Here is a 25,014-nt window from a genome sequence, read left to right as displayed (position 1 = left end):
TGTCAGGCATTTGTTCTGAATTACAGGTCCAGAAATTGCTCTGCCTGGTTACTTGGGGAAGGAGTGTAGAATTGTAAGAGACCTTTTGTGGCTGGTTGACTTGCCAAGCTGGTTCGTTGTTCCGCAGACGTTTCATTACCCTGTTGGGTAACATCATCAGTGTAGCCTCTGGTGAAGCACCGTTGTGTTTTCCTGCCTGGTATTTAAACTCTGGGGTCCGTTGAGTTGGATTACCTCACTTCTGGTTTTCCTTTGCAATGGAATATATATAGCGTCTAGCTCTATGTGCTTGTTGATGGCCTCTGACAATTCCCATGCTTGTCTCTGCTTGGCCTGTCCTAGGATCCTGGTGTTGTCCCAATCGAATGGTGGTTTTCCTTATCCATGTGGATGGAGATGCGTGAGCATTAGTCGTGTTTTTTTGTTGCTAGTTGGTGTTTGTGTACTCTGGTGGCTAATTTTCTTCCTGTCTGTCCAATGTAATGTTTGTCGCAATCTTTGCAGGGAATCTTGTACATAATGTTGGTTCTGTCTATAGTGGGTAACAGGTCTTTGGTTCGGGTTAGCAGTTGTCATAGGGTTGATGTGGGTTTGTGTGCAACTCTGATGCCCAGTGGTCGTAGGAGTCTTGTGGTCAGTTCAGATACGCTCTTGATGTATGGTAGCGTGATGAGTTAGGGCGTGCAGTATCTTCCTGTTGTCGTTCGTGTAATAGGCATCTTCTGACCCAATTGTTCGGGTATCCGTTGTCCTTGAATACTTAGAGGAGGTACTCTTCTTCTTTTTGGCGTAGTTCCAGGTTGTTGCAGTGTGTTGTTGCCCGTTTAAATAGTGTTTTCACGCAGCAGAACCAACATTATATACAAGATTCCTTGCAAAGACTGAGACAAACATTACGTTAGACAGACAGGAAGAAAACTAGCCACAATAGTACACGAACACCAACTAGCAACAAAATGACATCATCCACATAAGAACATAAGAACTAGGAGCAGGAGTAGGCCATCTGGCCCCTCGAGCCTGCCCCGCCATTTAATAAGATCATGGCTGATCTTTTTGAGACTCAGCTCCACTTACCCGCCCACTCACCATAACCCTTAATTCCTTTTCTGGTCAAAAATTTATCTAGCCTTGCCTTAAAAACATTCAGTGAGGTAGCTTCAACCGCTTCACTGGGCAGGGAATTCCACAGATTCACAACCCTTTCGGTGAAGAAGTTCCTCCTGACCTCAGTCCTACATCTGCTTCCCTTTATTTTGAGGCGATGCCCTCTAGTCCTAGTTTCACCTGCTAGCGGAAACAACCTCCCTGCCTCCACATTATCTATTCCCTTCATAATCTTATATGTTTCCATAAGATCTCCCCTCATTCTTCTGAATTCCAATGAGTATAATCCCAGTCTACTCAGTCTCTCCTCATAATCCAACCTTCTCAACTCTGGAATCAACCGAGTGAATCTCCTCTGCACCCTCTCCAGTGCTAGTATATCTCTTCTCAAGTAAGGAGACCAAAACTGCACACAGTACTCCAGGTGTGGCCTCACCAGGACCCTATACAACTGTAGCATAGCCTCCCTGTTTTTAAACTCCATCCCTTGAGCAATGGCAGACAAAATTCCATTTGCCTTTTTAATCACCTGCTGCACCTGCAATCCCACCTTCAGCGATTCATGCACAAGGACACCCAAGTCCCTCTGCACAGCAACGTGCTGCAATTTTTTACCATTTAAAACATAGTCCATTTTGCTGTTATTCCTACCAAAATGGATGACCTCACACTTATCAACATTGTACTCCATCTGCCAGGCCTTTGCCCACTCACTTAGACTACCAAATCCCTCTGCAGACGTTCAGTGTCTTCTACACACTTTGCTCTACCATTCACCTTAGTGTCATCTGCAAATTTTGACACACCACACTTAGTCCCCAACTCCAAATCATCTATGTAAATTGTAAACAATTGCAGTCCCAACACTGATCCCTGAGGCACACCACTAGCCATTGACTGCTAACCAGAAAAACACCCATTTACCCCTACTCTTTGCTTTCTACTGGTCAACCAATCCTCTATCCATGCCAATACATTACCTGTGATACCGTGCAACTTTATCTTATGTAGCAGCCTTTGGTGTGACACCTTTCCAAATGCCTTCTGGAAATCCAGATACACTACATCCACAGGTTCCCCATTGTCCACCATGCAAGTAATGTCTTCAAAGAATTCCACCAAATTAGTTAAACATGACCTACCCTTCATGAACCCATGCTGGGTATTCCCAATGGGACAATTTATATCCAGATGTCTTGCTATTTCTTTCTTAATGATGGATTCAAGCATTTTCCCCACTACCGAAGTTAAGCTAACTGGCTATAATTACCTGCTTTTTGTCTACTTCCTTTTTTAAACAGTGGCGCCACATTGGCTGTTTCCCAATCTGTGGGAACCACTCCAGAGTCCAGTGAATTTTGGTAAATAATTACTGGTGCATTTGCTGTTTCCCCCATCATCTCTTTTAGCACCCTGGGATGCATTTCATCAGGGCCAGGAGACTTGTCTATCTTTAGCCCCATTAGCTTGCCCAGCACTGCCTCCTTAGTGATAATGATAGTTTCTAGGTCCTCGCCTGCTATAACCTTCTTGCCATTAGTTTTCGACATGTTATTTGTGTCTTCCATTGTGAAGACCGACACGAAATAACTGTTTAATGTCTCGGCTATTTCCTCATTCCCAGTTATTAAATTGGCCTTCTCATACTCTAAAGGACCAATGTTTACCTTCGCCACTCTTTTACAATTTACATATTAATAGAAACTTTTGCTGCCCGTTTTTATGTACTGTGCTAGTTTACTCTCATAATCTATCTTACTTTTCTTTATTAATTTTTTTTGTGGCTCTCTGCTGGCCTTTAAAGATTTCCCAGTCTACTAGTTTCCCACTACTCTTTGCTTTTTTGTATGTGTTTTTTTTCAATCTGATGCTTTCCTTTATTTCCTTTGACATCCATGGCTGGCTCTCTCTTTTCCTACAGTTCTTCCTTATCACTGGAATATACTTCTGCTGAGCACTGTGAAAAATTGTTTTGAAAGTCTTCCACTGTTCCTCAATTGACCCACCATAAAGTTTTTGCTCCCATTCTACCTTAGCTAACTCCTTCCTCATTCCTTCATAGTCTCCTTTGTTTAAGCACAGGACATGGGTACTGGATTTAACCTTCTCACGCTCCATCTGTATTTTAAATTCGTCCATACTGTGATCGCTCCTTCTGAGAGGATCCTTAACTGTGAGATCATTAATTATTCCTGTCCCATTACACAGGACTAGATCTAGGATAGCTTGCTCCCTCGTAGGTTCTATTACATATTGTTCAAGGAAATTATCGCGGATGCATTCTATGAATCCCTCCTCAAGTCTGCCATGACCAACCTGGCTTGACCAATCGCTATGTAGATTAAAACCCCCATGATAATTGCTGTACCATTTTTACATGCATTAGCTATTTCTATGTTTATTGCCTGCCCCACCACGATATCATTATTTGGTGGCCTATAGACCACACCTATTAGTGACTTCTTCTCCCTGCTGTTCCTAATTTCCATCCAAATGGATTCAACATTTTGTTCAGTAGAACCTATATGGATAAGGAAAAGCACCAGTTTGATTAGGATAACACCAGGATCCTAGGACAGGCCAAGCAGAGACAAGCATGGGAATTGCTAGAGGCCTGGTTCTCCACTAAGAAGGCCATCAACAAACACATAGAGCTAGACCGTCTATATACTCCACTTTAAAGGAAAACCGGAAGTGAGGTAATCCAACTCAACAGACACCAGAGTTTAGATACTTGGCGGGAAAACACAGTGGTATTTCATCGGAGACTGCACTGATGATGTTACCCAGCAGGGTAATGAAACGTCTGCGGATCAACAAACCAGCTCGGCGAGCCAACCAACCACAACATCCACAACCCGAGCTACAAATCTATTCAAAAATCTGTAAGAGAGCTAATTGGAGTATTGATGAATGCAAATGCATGGAACTAACATAGTTGTCACTCAGTGGCAAGATTCTGACATCGCCATGTAAAGCTTAAGGAGAAAACATAGTATCAATGTTGATATCCCAGATTGTTTCATTCCCTCTGTAACTTCCCAACTTTTACATAACTGATGTCATACCAGGGAGGGAAAGTTCTCCCCTATTTTGGTTGTGTTTACAATAGAAATGAATAAGCAATCCAGGTTTTGTTGATGTCACTGTCCTCTCTGTTGAGAAGGTGTAAATAAAGTTTGTTAAATAAGTCTACAACTGAACTCGTGTTGGTCTTACTCAGTGTTGTACAGAACAACAGCAGTATCAAGTTAAATTTTATTCCAGTCATCCAACTCTATTGCAGGATATATGGTAAATGATAAAACAGCATCAACTTAAACAATGTATATCTTTTGGACAAGCTTAGGTTTCCAATAAAAGAGAGAATTTAACCTCTGAACTGTTTTTCGTTAAGATTGCATGGTGTTCGGCATTCATCTATGTTCCTTCATTCCTTCCAGTCTTGGAAGGACTTAGGGGAATTTTGATGCTGGAAATTGCAATTTTATTATCCATCTAGATTATAATTCTTGCTGAAAATGCCCAGAATGCAAAAAGAAATAGAGGATCAGAAGGTCATTTATCATTATTTATTAATGCATTTTTTAATTTTGCAACAATATGAGAAACATTTTTCTCAATATTTGCAGATGCTGTGGGTCCAATTTGCTTTACTCTTAGCAGTTGTGATTAGTGTTTTTGTAATTTCATAATATTACAATGCCTGAGTCTTTAGAAAAATAACTTAACGCACTGGTTTTTACTCAAAAACAAAAGAAAATCCCCAATTTTTTTTTAATATATTCAGACTATGTGGGCATGTAGACACAACCGCGCCAAGAATTTACATGGATCTGTGCATTTTACATCATCTTCTAGCATTTTCCAGCTATTTTCTATTTTTTATCAATGTTTCAACAAAACTAAATCTGTGGTCTTACTGAACATTAGAAATAACAGCAGAAATGGACTTTAAGTAGATCATTAAACCCATCAAGTTTGTTCCCCATTTCAACAAGATCATGGCTGATCTGTTGGTGTTTTGTATTCCCCATTCCCATCCATCAATGATAACACCTGATTCCCCTACCTAACAGAAATCTATCTACATAAAAACGGAAAGAACTGTGGATGCTGTAAATCTGGAACCAAAACAGAAGTTGCTGGAAAAGCTCAGCAGGTCCGGCAGCATCTGTAAAGAAAAAATCAGAGTTAACATTTCGGGTCCGGTGACCGTTCCTCAGACCCGAAACGTTAACTCTGATTTTATTCTTCACAGATGCTGCCGGACCTGCTGAGCTTTCCAGGAATTTATCTATCTCTGTCTTAAAAATATTTAATGATCCTGCCTCCACCACTTTCTGATGCAGAGAATTCCAAGGATGCACAACCATTTGAGAAAAAAAATTCTTCTCATCTCTATTCTGGAAGAGCAGCCCCTAACTTTCACACAGTGCCCACTATTTCTGGACTGACCGACAAAAAGAAGATCCTTTCTATGTCTACTTAGTCGGGACCATTCAGGATCTTTTACAATTCTATCAAGCCACCCCTCGCTCAAGACTCCAGTGGAAACAATCCCACTCTGTCCAATCTATCCTCATAAGATAACCCATTCGTTCCAAGTATCAGTCTTGTAAGCATCTTCTGAATTTTCACATCCTTCCTTAAATACGGAAACCAAAACTGTGCACGGTGCTCAAAATGTGGTCTCACCAATGCCCTTTACAACTGAAGTATGGCATCTTTACCATTATGTTCAATTCCTCTTGTAATACGGGATTCTATTCTATAAGTCTCCTCAATTAACAGCTGTAATCAGCAATAACATCACCTCAGTTTAAGTAATACTTAGTGTTTTTTGCTTCTTCTTGCCAAAGTGAACAACTCCACATTTTCCTACAATATATTCACTCACTCAAACAAACAATTTCTATCTGTCTGCAACTTCCTTCTTCACAACATACTTTCCTCCCTATCTTGATGTTATCTGCAAATTTAGCCTTCGCTCTCCTCGTCTAAGTCATTGAGTCATTGATGTAAATCAAAAGCTGAGCCCTGCGGGACTCCACTTGTCATATCCAGCCAATCAGACAAAGACCCAATTTGTACAAATTTCTGTCTTTCATCATACAACCAGTTTTCTATCTGTACAAATTTGTTACCACCTACACCAGGAGCTTTTATTTTCCACAATAACCTTTGATGCACCCCTCAGAAGCAAAGGGTCATACAGTCATATAGCATGGAAATAGACCCTTGGTCCAATTTGTGTACGCCGACCATGTTCCCAAATTAAATTAGTCCCGCTTGCTTGTATTTGGCCCTATCCCTCCAAACCTTTCCTTTTCATGTACTTTCCAAATGTCTTTGAAATGTTATAACTAAACCTGCATCCACCACTTCCTCTGGCAGTTCATTCCACATATGAACAACTATCTATGTAAAAAAGTTGCCCCTCATGTCCTTTTTAAATCTTTCTCCTCTCACCTTAAAAAACTGCCCTTAGTTTTGAACTCTCCTATTCTAGGGAAAAGACCCCTGCTTTTCACCTTATCTATTCCTCACGATTTTATAAATCTCTAAAAGATCACCCCTCAACCTGCTAGGCTCCAGTGAAAAAAGTCCCAGCCTATCTAACCTCTTGCTGTAATTCAAACCTTTCATTCCCAGCAACATTCTGGTATATATCTTCTGAACTGTCTCCAATTTAATAGTATCCTTCGTATAGAAAGTGACTAGAACTATACACAGTACTCCAGAAGAGGCCTCACCAACATCCTGTACAACCTCAACATGACATTCCAACTCCTATACTCATAAGTCTAAGCAACGAAGGCAAGCGTGTTCACTACCTTCTTAACCACCCTGTGTACATGCGACACAAATGTCAAAGAATTATGTACCTGAACCCCTAGGTCCCCCTTTTCTGCAACATTACCCAGAGCCATTAATTGTATAAGTCCTACCTTGTTTATTTTACCAAAATGCAATGCCTTGCATTTATCTAAATTAAAATCCATATGTTGCTCCTCATCCCATTGACTCAATTGATCTAATTGATCAAGATCTCTTTGTCACCTTAAATAATGTTCTTCACTGTCCACTACACCACCATATTTCCTATACTCTCATCCAAATCATTTATAAAAATGATGAACAAAAATGGGCCCACTTCATCAAATGCCTTCTGAAAATCCAAGTATAGCACATTTTCAGGCTTCCCTTTAGCGAGTATGCATGGTATTCCTTCAAGAATTCCAATAAATTAGTTAAACATGATTCACCTTTGAAGAAACCATGCTGACTCTCCTTGATTATCTTGAGTTTTTATGAGTGCAATGGCAATCACTTTAATGATTGATTCTAACATCTTCTCTATGACAGACAAAAAGTTATCTATAGTTTCTTGTTTTATGCCACTTTCCGTTTTTGAATAGAATGGTTATGTTTGGCACTTTCCAGGCTGGTGGAACCTTCACTGAGTCAAGGGAATTTTGGAAAATTAATAACAGCCTATTGACTCCCTTATTCACAACATCTTTTAAGAGCCTAGGATGAGATCCATCCGAATTCAGAGACTTATCAATCGCAGCTAAATGATTTTGTGAAGTGATATCTCCCTTGTCATTGTGATTTTGCTAGGTTCTTCACGTCCTTCCATGTCCTGATTTGCTGGAATGCCTTTTTGTATTCTCTATAGTGAAGACAGAGCAAAATATTTGTTCATTTTATTTGCCATTTTTTATTATCTTCAAATAATTCCCTTTCTTACTCTAGAGGACCCTTACTCTTTTCCTTTATAAGTACCTGGAGAAATTCAAGCTATTGATTTTTACATCCCTAGCTAGCTTCTTCTCCAACACTAACTTCCCCCGATTAGCCTGTTAGTCATTCTTTGCCACTCTTTGCATTTTGCCACTCATCTTTGCATGACCTCTGTTCTGCTACTGTAGCCACAGCATTTATATGGCTAAGCCAGTTATGTTGCTGGGGAAGCGGGGGTCAAATGTATTTACTAGAGGGACACACAGTAAAGCAAAATGGAATTGGGGTTGTGGCTTCAAGGAAACTCAGTGAATGACCACATCTTTCATGGTCACTTCAAATGCTAGGGACTGGGGAGGAAGAGTTCGGCAGGTGTAGGCTCACATAGATGGGTTGGGTGAGGACTTGGACAGGTGTGAAGCTGATGGGGTTCGTAAGAAGGCCATTGGGGAGGGATCTGGAATATTGAAACTTAGACTCGGAGGCTAGAAGCCACTCACTGTCACCTTCCATCGTGTTGGAAGTTGAAACTATGCGATGGGGAGGAAAAACCACAAGCGCATCTTGAGTGGATGGTGTATCTCAACTGTGTGGGAGGGGCCTGCAAGACCTAGCGATGTGAGGCCCTTTAAAAGGAAAGCACAAAAAATACAGACATATGCCATGTTTGAGGCACAAACCTGTAGGGTCCCTAATTCCTCGTGATCCTAATGAACTGGCTCCCTATATGGTGCATACTTCTCTGTCTAGACATTGCTGACCACCTTATTAAACTTTTGGACACAGAGGCGAGGGAAGGAATAGGGATGCTTTAAGACGAGAGTCAATGGTGTCAGCAGAACCCATTGCCCCATGTACACCTTGTTCATCTTGCTTCCACATGCACTAAATTGTCAACAGAGACATTAATCCATGGTACCTCTTGAATAGAAATGAAATTAGGCATTATGCTGGCACAGTTATGTTTGGGGCTATGCAAAGAGTCAAACAAACAGATGTAGTACAAAAAGGAATACAAATGTCATATTTTGTATACAGTACAATGTCACCCATGCCACCAAAGTCCCTTCAATAGGCTTTTATCTCTGTCTCCCTCCCAATGTGTTTTAGTGTTGTCCAAGCTTCCGCAGCTGGGGCAGGAGGAGCCAGCTTTCCAGTGCAGCCTATTGGCCCTGGACAGCCATGATATGCTGAGGGGACCTTTGTGGCTTCAACTTCCAAAGGTCAGAAAAGAAGAAGCAGGATGGAAGTGGAGGGCCCAGCCACTTCAGGAGTGTCCTGAGAAGAGTCTTCTGAAGGGCCTGTGTGTGGGTCCTTCTCTGCCTGGCAACTCCCTGTATTCATGTGAGGAAGAGGTTCCAGCAGTGTGCGTTAGATGCCCTGTGCCCCTGTTGCCATGCCTTAAATTCTGAGGTTCAGTGGTGGGGATGATGGAGAGCAGGCATGCGTGTACCCAGCAGACCCTGAGTGTGCTGGACCTGGCTCTCTACGGCAGCTGCTAACCTGTCCGTGCAGCCTGTGAGCTCTGTGGGCATTGCATTCCCACATATCTGTTGTTGCTGCTGTTCCTCTCTATTAATGTGGATGAAGTTCCTGACTACTGATACCAGAGGGACCTGTCCTGCCTGGAACTGAGCAAGTATCTGGTCTCCACAGTCTTCTGAGTGTCAGTGGCCTGTGGTATTCCTTCCTCTGTCAGTTGTAGAGCTGTCGCAGTGATGTGCTCTCAGATTTTACTTCCAAACTTTCTGAACCTAACATTTCCACTAAATTATCAGTATCAGGTGGCAGCCTTGCCAGTGCTTCCTGTGAGGCCTCAGTACTGACTTCCTCAGAAGTCAAAGAGGTGGCTTCTGGCTACAGCCAGCAGTTTCTCTGTAGAAGTCATGGACATTCCTCTGTTAGTTGCAACACACAAGAGAAAGAAGGCATTGCAGCCGCTGGTGTGCAGTAAATGTGTAATAGTGTACAATGAATGACACTGACATCGGGGTTAATGTGAAATCTGCAGTGGAATGAAGAATAGCATTTATTTGGTTGTTGGAACATGGCTATCTCAGCATTCCTGCAGGAGCAGTCCCAGTCTTCTCCTTCAAGGGCTAGGATTTTCTCCTGGTCAGCAGAGCGAGAGAGGTCTAATGCCAACCACCCCTCCACCCATCCAATCCCTTCCTGCCCCATTGTGGTCTGTTTTTTCCTGGCATGAGAGCAAGGGAGGAATTGAGTGAGAAGGAAGTGGGTGGCACAGCAGTTTGTACTGGTTCAGGTGATGGAAAGGTTTGTGAGGTCTTCTGATTGAGTGAGTAGGCTGCACTGAGGCCATGCAGGGCTAGTGGTGAGTGGCGAGAGCAAGTGAGGGAATGTGTTGCATGCAGTAGTAAGAGTGGCAGAACATAGGCCTCAGTGTAAGCTGGAAACAGTAGCAGAGATAGAGTGAGTTAGAGATAGCAGAGAGACAAATGTGGCACTTATCATGGCGGAGCAGAGAAGCTCGCTTATGTTCTTATGACGTTGCTTGAGCATTCCTCGGCAGCCAGGTGGAGACCTTAGACCAGGCTGCCAGGATCTGGAGTCATGACCTCCTCTGTTTCTTCTCTGCCTGAGCAGGCCCAACAAATCCAACCTGCCTTAGCTTCATTCTGGAGCTTCCCCCTTGTGGCTAGTCCAGGCCTGCTTCAGTCCCAAAGTAGCCACTGCTCTGGTTGGAGCTGCTGAGAGTCAAGAAGCACCAGCTGGAAGGGCGAGACATTCTCCCTTAAAGGAGCAGAAGCCCCATGTGCAAGCACTTAACTTCCTGATCAACAAAATCCAATGGGGAATTTCATAACTGCAGTTTCCAATGACTTAATCCCCCAAACTCACAACCCCTACCTCTGCATGAAACCCTGGCCCTTAGTGTCTTTCACCTGTTTCCTCTTCGATTCCTCAATGATGTACTGTATTGTATGCAAAAGCAATTATTCTGTGTCACTTTTTCTTCTAACAGAAACCTTCCTGAATTTATTTTCGCCTTTCTGTCTTTAACTTTTATTTATTTTTTCCATTTTATTTTCCTTTTCCTTTTATCTTCTTTTTCTTACATTAGCTTAGTTTTTGTTATCTTTATTGGTCAATTAGTGAAAAAATCAGAACAAGATGAGGTTATTTTCATGCAGCAAATTGTCATAACCTGGAATTGACTACCTTAAAGGCTGACGGAAGCCAAAGTGGCTTGAAATGTACAAGTACGGGAAAATATTAGAATAGGATTGATTATCTCTATCCAATAGCAGACACAGGCACAAAGGGCCAAATAACCTCCTGTACTAGGGTTCCATGATTCTTTACATTCTTGCATTAATGTCTCTACCTTGTGATAAATGACAGAGCAGAGACAGCTGCACCTTTGGTCAAGGAGGGTAGGGAGGGGATGATGTGTTTATGATATACAAACCAGACTTTGGACATCATGAAATTTTAGATACAGATAAAGGAAATACTACTGACAACAAAAAAGTCAGATGGGTGAGTTGGTTGTTCACTTTGTCTCTTCCATTTTAAGTTTTGTTTTATTCACACATGATATGTGGGTGTCGCTGGCTGAGCCAGCATTTGTTGCCTACCCCAGTTGCCCTTGAGAAAGTGATGGTGAACTGTCTTCTTGAACCGCTGCAGTCCATGTGCTGTGGTAGACCCACAATGCCATTAAGGAGTGAATTCCAGTATTTCAACCCAATCACATGGCAATATATTTCCAAGTCTGTATGGTGAGCGGCTTGGAAGGGAGCTTGCAGGTGGTATCTGTTCCCATGTATCTGCTATTCTCTTGATTCTTCAGGACTTATTATCATTGTTAGTTTCTTATTAGAGATTTACTTGCTGCTTTCTTCACTGATTTGACTATTCCCTAGTCCTCAATTCAGTAGTTATATCTGAAGGGAATCAACACCAGAAGGCAACTGCCAAAATAGGATGATTGCATGTTTAGAAGTGTGCCTAGACATACGTTTGTAATATTTGTGGTAAATAGACACAGATATAGATTTGCAGATATCTGAAAGGTTCACGTCTTTAGGTTTATCTATATCTCATTTATAACTTACACCTTTAAAACTCTTAAACTACAAGAAAAGTGAAGATTTATGTGCTCTTTCTGTATATATGTTGTCCTACATCAAGCCATAATGATATGTGTTGATGGATTTTAACAAATCTTGGCTATGTTGTTTGCAGATACTTGTTTGCTTTGGAACTGTTCGTGTGTCAGTGCAATATGTTAAATATTCTTTCATGGATTCTTGTAAGTGGTCGGTGATAGGAAGGTGAGAAAATCAGCAATGCTGTTGGCTCACTATAGCCCAACCTTCACAGGTGTCATGGACTATGTTTGTCATCCTAATTCCAGGCTCTAAATGATGTAAATTGATGTAAACAAAAATTTAAGTCAACTTTCCATAATAAAGCTCAAAGAAATTATGTAGATTTTTTATCCAGTTGCATATTGCCTCATCTGTATCATAAAACATCAAACTATGACCTATCATCTTGTTCCTTGCTGTCTCTAAGCTTTTTGACCAAGAAACCTACTTTCTTCCCTCGTTAGCATAAATATATATCTCTAAATAAACACTGGCAACCTGTGGAAACATTTATAAAGTAAACCATTGCATTTACTGCATGGAAACTGATGCAGCTTCAATGGAAACCTAATTCAACAACTTATTTTAATTATCAAAGATTTGTTTGCAAATTACTTATTCCTTTTTGTTGTTATTTTGGAAATTGAGGTACAAATTAACATTTGCTGTATTTAGTTGTACCAGAGGTTGAGCAGCCTAAGCAATGATTCGCAAAGGAATGTCCAGAAAAGTTTAGAGATTTTACTTTTATTGGCTCAAAGACGACAGAAATGCATCTTTTAGCCCCACACAAAAAAAATTGTACTGTCACATTCAAGGGTGCCCTTTCAAATCATCTTCCACCCCAAACCAATCCATTGACTGGTGTAGGAATTTGGTAATTTCTCACTGGAAATTTGGCAATTTAAATAAGCCCCACTTCTGAATTTACCTCAGTCGGCGGCGTAGGCCAGCACATAGAGTAATTGTTGCGTCAACTTAGAACCCATTTTGAGTCCATATTTTAAATTTAAATTATATTAAATTTCTTGGTCTATATCACATATTAGGATACATTTTTCATTTATCACCAACGAGTAGGAGAGTCATAGAAACCATCAGAGGACACATTTGTTTGGATTCCATGTAAAATGCAGGCATTAAGATAAGGCAGATTTTTTCTAAAAAATGAACTACTGCCTGAATACAATATCATAATTAATTAACATTTTAACATGGACTATTCTTCAGCCCATTTCACAACTTTGAACCGAGAGATTTCACATATGTTAAACACCAACATAGCAAAAACTGTACAAAGTCAGACCGCAAACAGTTAATGAATATCTCCTCGCAGACAGCAGGCAAATGCACACAAAGAACCAGAACAAAGCCGTTAAATACACACAGAAACATGACAAACAAGTTTTGTATTTAACACGGATCTGGAGTATGCTTTCAGTTTGAAATCAATTCACAGAAAGTAGAAATTAACTCCAAATTCTCTTTTACGTCACACCTTTATGTGTAGCTAATTGGTGATGAAAATAACAAATTGCTTTCTTTTCTTTTGACGAAGCACAAAAAGGAATTGGAGTGCTATATGCTGAGAGGAACTCATCTCCTTGTAAATTCAACAATTACCATTAGTTGTTGTTTGTCCAGTTTTCTTTAAATTCCGACATCCTAAACTCACACACAGTGGTCTGCTTCCCTGTGTCAAACATTCTCATTTGGCTTGTTGCAGTTTTCCATGGCTGAATTTACAATTAATGTTTTCTCTCTCTCTGAGAAACTGTTTCCCCATTTTACCCCACCTGATTAGGAAACAGTTCCTCCCATTTTGCTCCCCACTGTGGTTAATGATCAGATTCACTCCAGTTTACCCACTTGTTCTCCCAAGGAACCGAAATGCAATCATGACCCTACACCATCTCTAATTACTGCACCCGCCATCTCATTCTCTCAGACGGGTTTCGATCTCCAAGCTAGCCGACTGACTGCCTGTTTTGAATGCTAACCTCTATCTGATGGATGATAAAATGAACATGTAGTTCCTTCCTTTGATGTCAACATTCAATCCAGTTTCACTGACTGATATTATGAAGACCTTGCTCAGCAAATTGCTGTGATTTTAAAGTAGCCACTTTAGAGCCTTGGATCGAGTTATTATAGATTTTTTTCAAGCCTTTGCTCAGAAGAAGCAATGCTAGGCAGTCCAGCAAGCACCACAACAAGGTTCTTAAAGGATTAACTGGTCATCTGCATTTTCTCCTCCCTGTCTGCAACATGCAGTATATATGTTAAAACAGACAAACAGGAGGCTGGAAGAACACAGCAGGCAGCACCTGGAGGAAAAGAGCAGTCACGTTTTGGGTATTACCCTTCTTTGGGTGTTACCCTTTTGCAATGTAATGATAAACACTTCTAAAAAAACAGTATTCTTCAGCAAAATTGAAACAAAACAAAAATACCCATGGTTGGAAGTTAACATCCACCAAGGAGGTGATTTTCCTGGAGCTCATTTACTTCAAAAACTACTAGGAATTACCTATGGTTTTGCAAAAGATATTCATAAAATATCAACAAGTACATTTCAAAACAATCCTAATAGACATTCTGATAGAAGAATACAGGCCAAAGTTAAAATCCTTCAGTATATTATGACACAAAGACCTTTTCCCCACTGTGCCTTGGCAGCAGCTGCTTCAAAGCTTTAGTGCATCCCTTAGTGCATAGCCCTGGACCTTGGAATGTGTCAGTCTGCAACACTCGCTCAAGGAGAAATATTTGCTCTGAAAAACCAAAGAGTACCTTTCACTGAGTTGATGGTCCTCCAGGTACAGAGTCCTGCATCAAAGAACTGCTCAGCATAAACCTCAAAATAAACTACTGCATCTTTCTCCAAACCACCTTTGCAAAGGCGTGTTGCAGAAGGAGATGTGTGACAGTCCCTTTACCGCTGCAGCCGTCTCAAGGACAGTGTATAGCAGTCAGAGAGTCTGTTTAGGGACCCACACATCAGGATCAACCATCTCCTTTGCCTGCAGAGCTACAAAGATATTACATGCTGACTTCTGCCTCATGGATTTGTAGTCAGAAGTATTTTTCAGTACACATATTTCCATCAGGTTCAGGTGATGTGATAAGGTCCAATTATTCAGATCATTCCGTAGCAATGGGGCCAGACCCATCCTTCACCACACTGGGGACAGGTACAGCTGTAACTCAGAGTGACACTTGATGTTTGTGGACCAAGTGTCTATGGACGGCTTGATGCAACCACAGACCAAAGAAGCCATCAGGATCAGAATGACTTTAGATATGTTCTTCCATCCAATCCAGGGTCTTGTAACAAGGTTTCCCTGCTGGCACAATCCCCGGGTAAAGTAGAAGGTGGCTTGGGTGACTGCTGCAGTGCAGGCTTGGGGAATGGGCCAGACCTGCCAACGGAAAGCAATACCAAGACCAGTTCATACCTCATGACTAGGTTTATATCCATGATCAGAGGGAGTGGTGCTCCCACATGTCCAGTTTCTGCCTCACTTTGGGATTAAGCTCCTCCCGGCTTTTTAGCAATGCCAAACTATATAGTCGGCACCTGCAGGTAATCTGACCTGATGGATGGAGAAAGAGAGAAAGATTTGGCCCAGTTCCTGAAGAGCATCACCTTGGGCTTGCATCTTTCCTGATGGACTTGGAAAAAGGCTCTATGCAGCAGACAAGTAAGGCAGGGAGGGAGATGAGCACTGCCTGACTCCAGACATGATTGGGAAGATCTCAGATTCCCAACCATTGATTTAGATTGCATTAATAATGTTTATGTAGAGCAGTTGGATCCAATTGCAAGTCCTTCCTCAAAGCACATTTTTGATAACTTATCCATCCTGTAGGTGTGCAATGTTCTGTCCTTCTCCTAGCCCAGGCTGAGGAGGCTGGTGTCCATCTTCCCTTTGCTGCATTTAGTCAATTCTATCTCTGAGTAGCACAAGGTTCTTAGAGAACTTCCTTCCAGGCTCAGTACAGGTCTGGTCAGAGTGAATCACAAACTCCAGAGCAGATGGGACCTGACCTGTTTTGAAAATATGTCAGCAGAGCTAATTCACGGTAGGAAATGCATTTACAAAAATGCGATACTACTATCTGGCCATAATAGGTGGTTGCCTCTCACTGTATCTCAGAGACAATAAGGACTGCAGATGCTGGAAACCAAAGTCTATAGATGTGAGGCTGGAAAGGCACAGCAGGTCAGAAAACATCCAAGGAGCAGGAAAGTCAACGTTTCGGGCTGAAACCTTTTGCCAGGACTGGGAGGGGGAAGGAAGCCCAGAAATATATAGAAGGAAGGGGGTGGGGCTTGGGGGAAGAGTAGGAGAGATGTTGATAGGTGGATGCAGGTAGGGAATTATTGTGATTGGTCCATGGGAAGGGTAAGTGAGTAGGAAGATGGACAGGTAAGGTCCGGTCAGGAGGGGGAGGGCTGGACATGGGATAAGGCTAGGGGTGGAGAGATTTTGAAGCTGGTGAAGTCAATGTTAAGGCCATTGGGCTGTCAGCTTCCAGGGTGAAATATCAGGTGTTGTTCCTCAAGTTTACATTTGGCCTCACTCTGACAGTGGGGGATGCCAAGGATGGACATGTCGTCAGGGTAGTGGGAGGGGGAATTAACGTGGATGGCAACCGGAAGGCCAGGTTGGTTGTTGCATGCGGAGCGCAGATGTTCTGCGAACCGGCCCCTGAGTCTGCATTTGGTCTCCCTAATATAGAGACCACATCAGGAACAATGGATGCGATAGATGAGGTTGGATGAAGTGCAGGTGAATCTCTGCCAGATCTGAAAGGATTGTTTTGGGCCTTGGTCGGAGGTGAGAGGGGTAGGTGTGGGGGCAGGTGTTGCACCTCTTGCAGTTGCACTTCTGGCCCCAAACACCCACCCCTCAACAGCAATAAAGATAGAGTCCTGTTAGTCCTCATGTACCACCCTACCAACCTCTAGATCCAACGCATCATCCTCTGACATTTCTGCCACCTACAATCAGACCCCATGACCAAAAAGATATTTCCCTACCCACCCCTGCCCACTTTCTGCAAGGACGGTTCATTCCGTGACTCCCTCGTCAACTATACTCTCCCAACCAATTCCTCCACCGCACCTGGTATCTTTCTCTGCAACCGCAAGAGGTGTAACACCTGCCCCCACACCTACCCCTCTCACCTCCGTCCAAGGCTCAAAACAATCCTTCCAGATCTGGCAGAGATTCATCTGCACTTCACCCAACCTCATCTACTGCATCCGTTGCTCCTGATGTGGTCTCTATATTAGGGAGACCAAATGCAGACTTGGGGGCCGGTTCACAGAACATCAGCGCTTCGCACGCAACAACCAACCTGCCCTTCCGGTTGCCATCCACTTTAATTCCCCTTCCCACTACCCTGATGACATGTCCATCCTTGGCCTCCTCCACTGTCAGTGAGGCCACATGAAAACTGGAGGAATAACACCTGATATTTTGCCTTGGGAGCTTACAGCCCAATGGCCTTATCATTGACTTTACCAGCTTAAAAATCTCTCCACCCCCAGTCTTATTCCATGTCCAGCCCTCCCCATCCTGACCGGACCTAACCTGTCCATCTTCCTATTCACCTATCTGCTCCACCCTTCCCACGGACCAATCACAATAACTCCCTACCTGCATCCATCTATCACCATCCCACCTACCCTACCCCCAGCTCCACCCTCCTCCCTCTATTTATTTTTGGGCTCCTTTCCCCCATCCCAGTCCTGACTAAGCTTCAAACGTTGCCTTTTCTGCTCCTCAGATGCTGTCTGACCTGCTGTGCTTTTCCAGCCTCATGCTTATAGACTCTGCTTCTCACTGTGTGTTGGCCTAAAGTTACTTTCTCATTTAACACAGCAGTCTAATTATCTATAATTAAATAATAGAATTGTGTATTATCGAGTAAATTTCAAAAATATTATGAAACAGTCTTTCAAACACATTAGATAGATTTTTGCACTCACCATGTTATTTTTGGATGTAAAATTACGCTTAACCAATCAGAAAATTCTCCCATTAAATTTTCATTTTCACCTGATTAAAATTTATGATGTCAGATTCAATCTGTGCAGGAAACATCTATGAGTTTGTAGATTGATGCATATAAGTGATGACAGATATAATGAATGGACATAATTTTCCATAATATAAACAGAAAACTCTGGAAATAGTTAGCAGGACTGGCAACCTATCTGGGAAACAATTAACACTTCAAGTCCGTGACCTTTCATTGGAACTGATTTTCATTTAGTGCTGCTTTTATGCCCTACCCAAATATAAACTTGACGGCCAGGTTTACAGCATGCTGATCTGTGGACCAAAGCAAAGGGCCAGGAGGAAGATTGCCATATTGTCAAGCCATTCATAGTTTTTTTGCTTTGTTATTTTTTCATTTAGATGTTCAAAAGCCTTTTCAGGAATTGCTGTGGTGTTTTTTTTACAGCAGCTGCCATAGTGAAGTAGAAGGCTTTCCCCGTGGAATTCCCCCAGGATTGAGAGGAGAAAACAATTAAGGAGAGATGTTGAACATTACAAGCTGCACCACATGTACATTACAAGGTGTAATTTATTGTTTGGAGTGTGCTCACCTTATCTTACCATGAAATGAGCTCACTACTTCAACATCTTATCTACATTTTGCCTGTGGTTTCAACAATGTGCTATCACCTACATTTCAATGTAGGCTACAAATCATGAGTTCTTGATACCTGATTGAATCACTTTTCAAACCTTCACATTTTTCTGCGCACAACACTTTGATGTAACCAAAATGTTGACAATTAAACAAGAACAGAAGTTGCTGGAAAAGCTCCCAGGCCTGGCAGCGTCTGTAAAGAGAAATCAGTTAACATTTCGAGTCAACCAGTGAATGAAAGACAGCATATATGTGCAAACAACCTTGTCTCATCAGCAAAGAACTGAAAAAAAGCAGAAGAAATGTAAAGAGACCAACTCGACTCCTGTGGTCTGGATTGGTGCTATTGAACTGTTTCATCCTGGTTTTCTTTTTGTCTTTCTCCACTCTTAATATCTTTGTCTTGTCTCTTCCTGAGTCAGTTTGTATGTGTGTGGGGTTTTTGAAAGCAGTAGAGTTTAAGTAACAGAATTAGTAGTTAGTGATCCATATTTCTCTTTTCGCAGTTGGTTGAAAACAGTTTTATTACAATAAAATAAAATAGTTATTTTCTTGATAATGAAAAACCTGCATACTCTTTCATCTGAATTAAATGGTTAAACTTAATTAACCATTCGGTGGTTTAATCAAAATTTCACATTGTGGTAACTCTGGAAACAGGAGGGCTTGATTTCTGGCTCACTACCATTTATGTCAATTGTGTTAGGCATCATCTAAAAGAAGCATCATGTTAGTTTTAAGAAAATTTTCAACACACATTGCTACTAAGGTGACCATGTAATAAAAACTATAGTCAAATAGGTTTTAATTATTAATTATGAAAAAAACTCCCGTTCCCAAGCAACTATCTGAGGTATTTAGCCTAATATCTGTGCCAACTTTTGATGCAACAGAGCATCCTTACTTTAAAGCAGATAATATGAAATAGAATCATAAAATTGTTACTGTACAAAAGGAGACCATTCAGTCCACATACCGATTCTAGCTATCTGTAAGCGTAATTTTATAATTCTAAAATAAGTTTTTTAAAAGAGGGTTTGTGCAGCCAGAAATGGCTGTGGATGCAAGTTAGGTCACTCCCTAGAGAGAAGTCACATCTATGGATGAGAAGGAAACTTCAAACAACAGCACTTCTAAGGAAGGATAGGGAAAAACAAAATTGACCTAAGATGCTGATGACCTCCTCCTCAACAGGAAGCTACCCCTTGCAGATTACGTCCCAAACTACAGGCACATTTTGTGTTTCTTCTTTGAAGAATACATAAGGACAGGGGCTAAAAAGCCAGTTTCAACTCAGCTGGAGTCTGCTAGTTGGACTGAACATTCTCAGATATACCAGGCAGCTTTTGAGTATTAGCATGCTGTGAAGGTCACAGTTGAAGAACTGTACCCTAGTTATCTCTATGTTGCAGGTAAGGATACTTTCTCACCTAGCTAGCTGCTAGACAAAAGAAAATAGGACAACAAAAATAATTTTTTTCACCCTGAATGTTGGATTCAGTCACAGTCAAAAGGAATCCAAACAATAGGACCTCAACCAATCTGCAAAACTAAGAATTTGATTCAGGGATGTGTAGATTAGGTGGGTTATAGGGTGATGGGTATGGGTGGGATGAACTATGGGTTGGTGTGGACTTGTTGGGCCAAAGTGCCTGTTTCCACACCGTAGGGATTCTATGAAAAAAGAATCATTAAACCAACTCTTCAACTATCAACATAAATATTACTGGTAACCTCCTTGAAAATTGCCACAATATTCAACTATCCACTCTTCACAAACTATTCAGAGTCTGATCTATATATTTTTCCTTGCCCTTATCTTTTTGAGTTCATATGTGGTGCATTACCATTTTATCTTGCATGTAGCTACTGATAAACTTTTTTTTGTTAATTCAAAAAAGCCTGCTTAAATTAGTTCCTTTTAAATCAAGTTCATTTGGCTCTGTGAGGAATCACCTACAAAGAATTGAGACCATTATTGAAATAACCTTATTGCAATCAACCAAGGGGTAGATGAGAAGAGGAGCCAGTTCATCCCTCCTCATTTGGAGCCTTAACAGTTTGGGGTATTCCATCCAGAACTGTAATGAAATGGGGAATTCATCTGGGGTCTGATCAAAGCGATAACTAAATGTCAGCATGCTACCTATGTTTGAAGTATACAATATTGAGCCATGTTAGACGGAAGTTTCTTCTTCATTTGACTGCTTGCAGGCTAATGAATATAACAATTTCACTTGAAGATTGGGATGTATATTGTATGTATGTTATATATTGTACATATTGAGATGTGGGCATTTATTGTAAGATTTGTAAGTCCTTGAAATGTTTGGAGGTGAGTGTTCATAACTATCATAAATACTTACTAATTTTTAATACAAGTTACAGTAGTTTCTCCTTTCTTAACCATTCAACATTTTTCTGCCCTGCTTCCATGTGTTTAGTGCTTTGTTTGAGACATTACACAAGCAGGGATTACTGGAGATGATGAATAGATGAAAAAAGAACAGGTGATTTGGCGATGAGGAGGAAAAGAAATCAGCTGTGTCTAAGAGCACTTCGAGATATGAAAAAAGAGGAAATGAAAGAGAAAGTAAACGGGCAATGACTGCTTTACATTTGCCATGGACTGCTCTCCTCGTGGGTCATGATGCACTCCACCTCTTGAGAAAAATTTCACCAGCTGTGTCAAAGATGCACAAAAATAAGAACCTGCTATACTCCTTACAAATTTAAGACTTTCATTTCAATGCCCCTGTTAAAATGCTGTAGACCTCAATATTATGCAATAACGCACAACTTTTCTATCCTGAATGAATTAAACTGCCTGACATAGGTAATTCCACACAAAAACTTTCTTGTTCTTAAATGCCCTCCCCCATGGCATGTTTGGTTGTGAGGACCCTACTATCTTCATGCCACTGTCTTGTCTTACGTGTGCCCATCCTTCCCACCAGTTAATAAAGCCTGTTAACAGCAAGTGGGCAATTCGACTGCTGTTATTATCTAGTGCTGGGTGATAGGAGGTACTGAAACAGAAACCCACTCAGTGCGTTGTGAAGGGACTTGGGAAGTGGGGTGGACCTGCTGAAAGCCACTCCCTACCTTGTTGCTGGCCCTCATAACCTCTTTCAGCACCCATCCTGGGCCTCCTCCTAGCATCACTCACCTGCACCTGAGTCCATTGACAATCATAGACCTAGAGTGGGTACAGTGCCAGCAGCAGCAATTGCCTCCCATTGGCACAGCTGCTGGCCTCTAAATGGCCGGCAGCTTTTGGTTGGTCAGTCCTTCCACCTCCCAGAGAAATCCCATTACTTTCCCTAAGCATCTGACAGGCATAATTCAGAAAACCTTCCCAGAAAAAGTAATGCAAGGCATTCAGAAACTATCCAGGCCACTGTCACCTCCATTAAATATGCCCTTGGTGTCAGCACAGTAGAGATCAGGTAATTGCAATTTATGCACTCCATGTAGAAGTTTGCTTATAGAAGTCTAGTACCATTGATTTATAGAGATGAATGTATCCTCTATGCTGCTGGAAAGATTTCAGTTTGCAAGTGAAGTTCAATATTAATTTGTACCTGAGATAAACTCACCAATCACAATCAATGTGTGAAACAGTTTAATACAATCACAGCTGCTAGCTGCACACAATGTGAACTCATTTCTGTAGAAGAGTAGAGACTTTTGTTCCCAATTGATGAAGGAGCACTTTTTTTTATTCAATTCTATATCTTATGCTGTGATTGCCTTGTTTTCAGGTTGGGTGTGATGGAGTTTCTCGCCTCAGTGCTTCAGCCCTGAATAATGAATTCTTTGCTTACGCGGCACAAGGCTGGAAGGAACGATTAGCAGAAGGTACAATTAATTCATCAATTCATCTAATTCTGTGATGTACAAGCAGAACTTTGAATTTGATGCTTTCCTTAAAGTGGCAATATTCAATTTTGTCTGGCCATGTTTCTTCTGTAATATTCCTCAGCCTTTCCTCCCTTGAATAGTAAAAAATATTCGGGCATTCTCAGCATTGTTAGTGTAGCTTTCGTCACCCTCTACGTAACAGAATGGCAGCTAGTAAGCAGGGTGAGTGCAAAATAGCTCCAGCTTACCAGCCTCACAAGCAAAGCTCACATTAGCAGCATTCCCAAGTAATGTGAACAGTGTACAATTGTCATTGTATTTCAGACACTGTTGTTCAGTAGAAGTTAATGCCAATGTCAATGTAAAATCTGCATCATTGTCCACCACACTGTTTATTGGAGTCTTTTCATAAACACATCATACTGGTATTGTGAACATTAATTTAGTTGAGGTTTGAGCCCATAATAATAACTGTTTGTCGGAATTTTGTCAACATTCAGAAATTGCTATTTCCTTTCAGAATAAATATCAGTTGCATATAAAACCTGTGAAAATTTGAATCCAAAGACATAGCCTTGCCACAATTTAAATTGCAAGTATACTCAGAATTCACTAATTTCTAAACCAGGCAAGAAAACTTAGCAGATACTTACAGATTTAGAGGTTAACCTAGACAAATTCTGATTTTGATCTCTTATTTAGTGCATCCACTGACATTTTAGAGTGTTTATGATTCCGTATTTTGTACTAACAATACCTTTTACTGGAAGGGATACAAAATATTTAAATATTGAATTTTATTTTTGCATAACTTTACTGAATCTCATAAATATGACCCCATTTCCATTATATTATCTTTTAAAAATGAAATCTTTACAGCACATACTTCAATATTTATAAACAGCAATTCACTTCATGGATGCAAAGTAAAACTGACATTTGTCATTGTGCCTGACTCTATTATAGCCCACAAGCAAGCCAAAAACTTTATGAATTGAAAGACCACTGATGTAACTATTTGGAACAGAAAAATATATACTTTCAGTAATTTAAGAAAGAAAAAGCATGATTCAATTTTACTTAAATGTAATCGTAGAACTAAGATTTGAAGAAGGGTCACACCCAAGTCCACGCTTGCCATTAACTCTATGCCTAAATCCCTCCAATCAAGTTTCAATTTTTATAGATGCACCATAGAAAGCATTCTATCTGGATGCATCATAGCGTGGTTTAGCAACTGTTCTTCCCAAGACCACAAGAAACTACAGAGTTGTAAACACAGCCCAATCCATTATGCAAACCAGCCTTCCATCTATTGACTCTATCTTTCCTTCTATTGCCTTGAAAAAGTAACCAACATAATCAAAGACTCCTCCCACCATGGTTATACTCTTCCATCGGGCAGAAAATACAAAAGTTTGTATACATATACGAATAGATTCAATTAATGCAGTAACTTATACATTAAGCTGAATTTCTTCACTCAAATTTCTTTCTGCAACCATTCTAATTGCATCCCAAAATTCCAGACAGATACTGATCAAAGATTTGGAAGATTAACCTTTTGGTTTGAGTGATGTTTCAAAGATTATTATAAGGATTGCAGTTACTTAGACCTTTAGCTTATCTACAACAAGGATTTCCTTTCAAATCTCTTCCAACTAACCCATAGTTGTCAGCATTCAATTTATCACAGATGTAGCTAGCTTCTTAAATACAGACACCTCAGGTCAGAATCCCAATGGTTCTAATGCTCTTAAACTCTAGTCTTGTACCTGAAATTCTTTACCAACAAGAACAGAAATTGCTGGAAAGGCTTAGCAGGTCAGGTAGCATCTCTGAAGTGAAATCAAAACTAACATTTCGGGACCAGTCACTCTTCCTCAGAACTCTTCACAGATGCTGCCAGACCTGCTGAACTTTTCCAGCGACTTCTGTTTTTGTTTCTGATTTACAGCATCCACAGTTCTTTCCATTTTTACCTGAAATTCTTTGTCTGCCTTTCTTTCTTCAGTTTAGGTTTCACATAAGTCAAACTCACTGTGAGGAAACCTGCCGTTAATAAGAAGTTTAATACCTTTTAACCAACACACTAATTTCAAATTAATTCTACTAGGAAGAGATGGTCCTTGCTCTGCAGCTAGGTTACTTTAAGGCTAAAAATCATAAACTCTGAGTCACACCCACAATCTACTCAGAGTACTCAGAGTTCTTAACTTCTTGTTGATTCACAGCTTTCCTACTGTTCATTTGTGTAACTTGGCCACATAATCATTTACTGGAAGCTAAGTAAAATCAACTCCTGAAATAACCTAGTTCTTAAAGGTGCCAACATCTCAACATTAAATACACTTTTCTTCCACTGAAAAACACATGGACTATCACAATTTTCAACTTCTTCAAAGACTTTTTTCACTGGAGCGTAGGAGGTTGAGAGGTTTATAAAATCACGAGGGGTATAGATAGGGTTGATGGTATGTGCCTTTTCAAAACTAAGGACCAT

General features: G+C 40.9%; 1 protein-coding gene across 1 annotated transcript in view; it reads left to right on the top strand.

The window, feature by feature from the left end:
• LOC109911668 (ASXL transcriptional regulator 3) overlaps positions 1-25,014 on the top strand; it is a 269,254-nt gene that overhangs the window by 214,054 nt on the left and 30,186 nt on the right. The window contains exon 10 of the mRNA XM_048596328.1: positions 22,412-22,508. Within this exon, the coding sequence (XP_048452285.1) occupies positions 22,412-22,508 (97 nt within the window). The remainder of the gene's footprint in view (positions 1-22,411; positions 22,509-25,014) is intronic.

This window comes from Rhincodon typus, chromosome 4, assembly GCF_021869965.1.
Source record: "Rhincodon typus isolate 14 chromosome 4, sRhiTyp1.1, whole genome shotgun sequence".
Lineage (NCBI taxonomy): Eukaryota > Metazoa > Chordata > Chondrichthyes > Orectolobiformes > Rhincodontidae > Rhincodon > Rhincodon typus.
The sequence above is the reverse complement of the archived record's forward strand: the minus strand, read 5'-3'. Positions and strand labels throughout refer to the sequence as shown.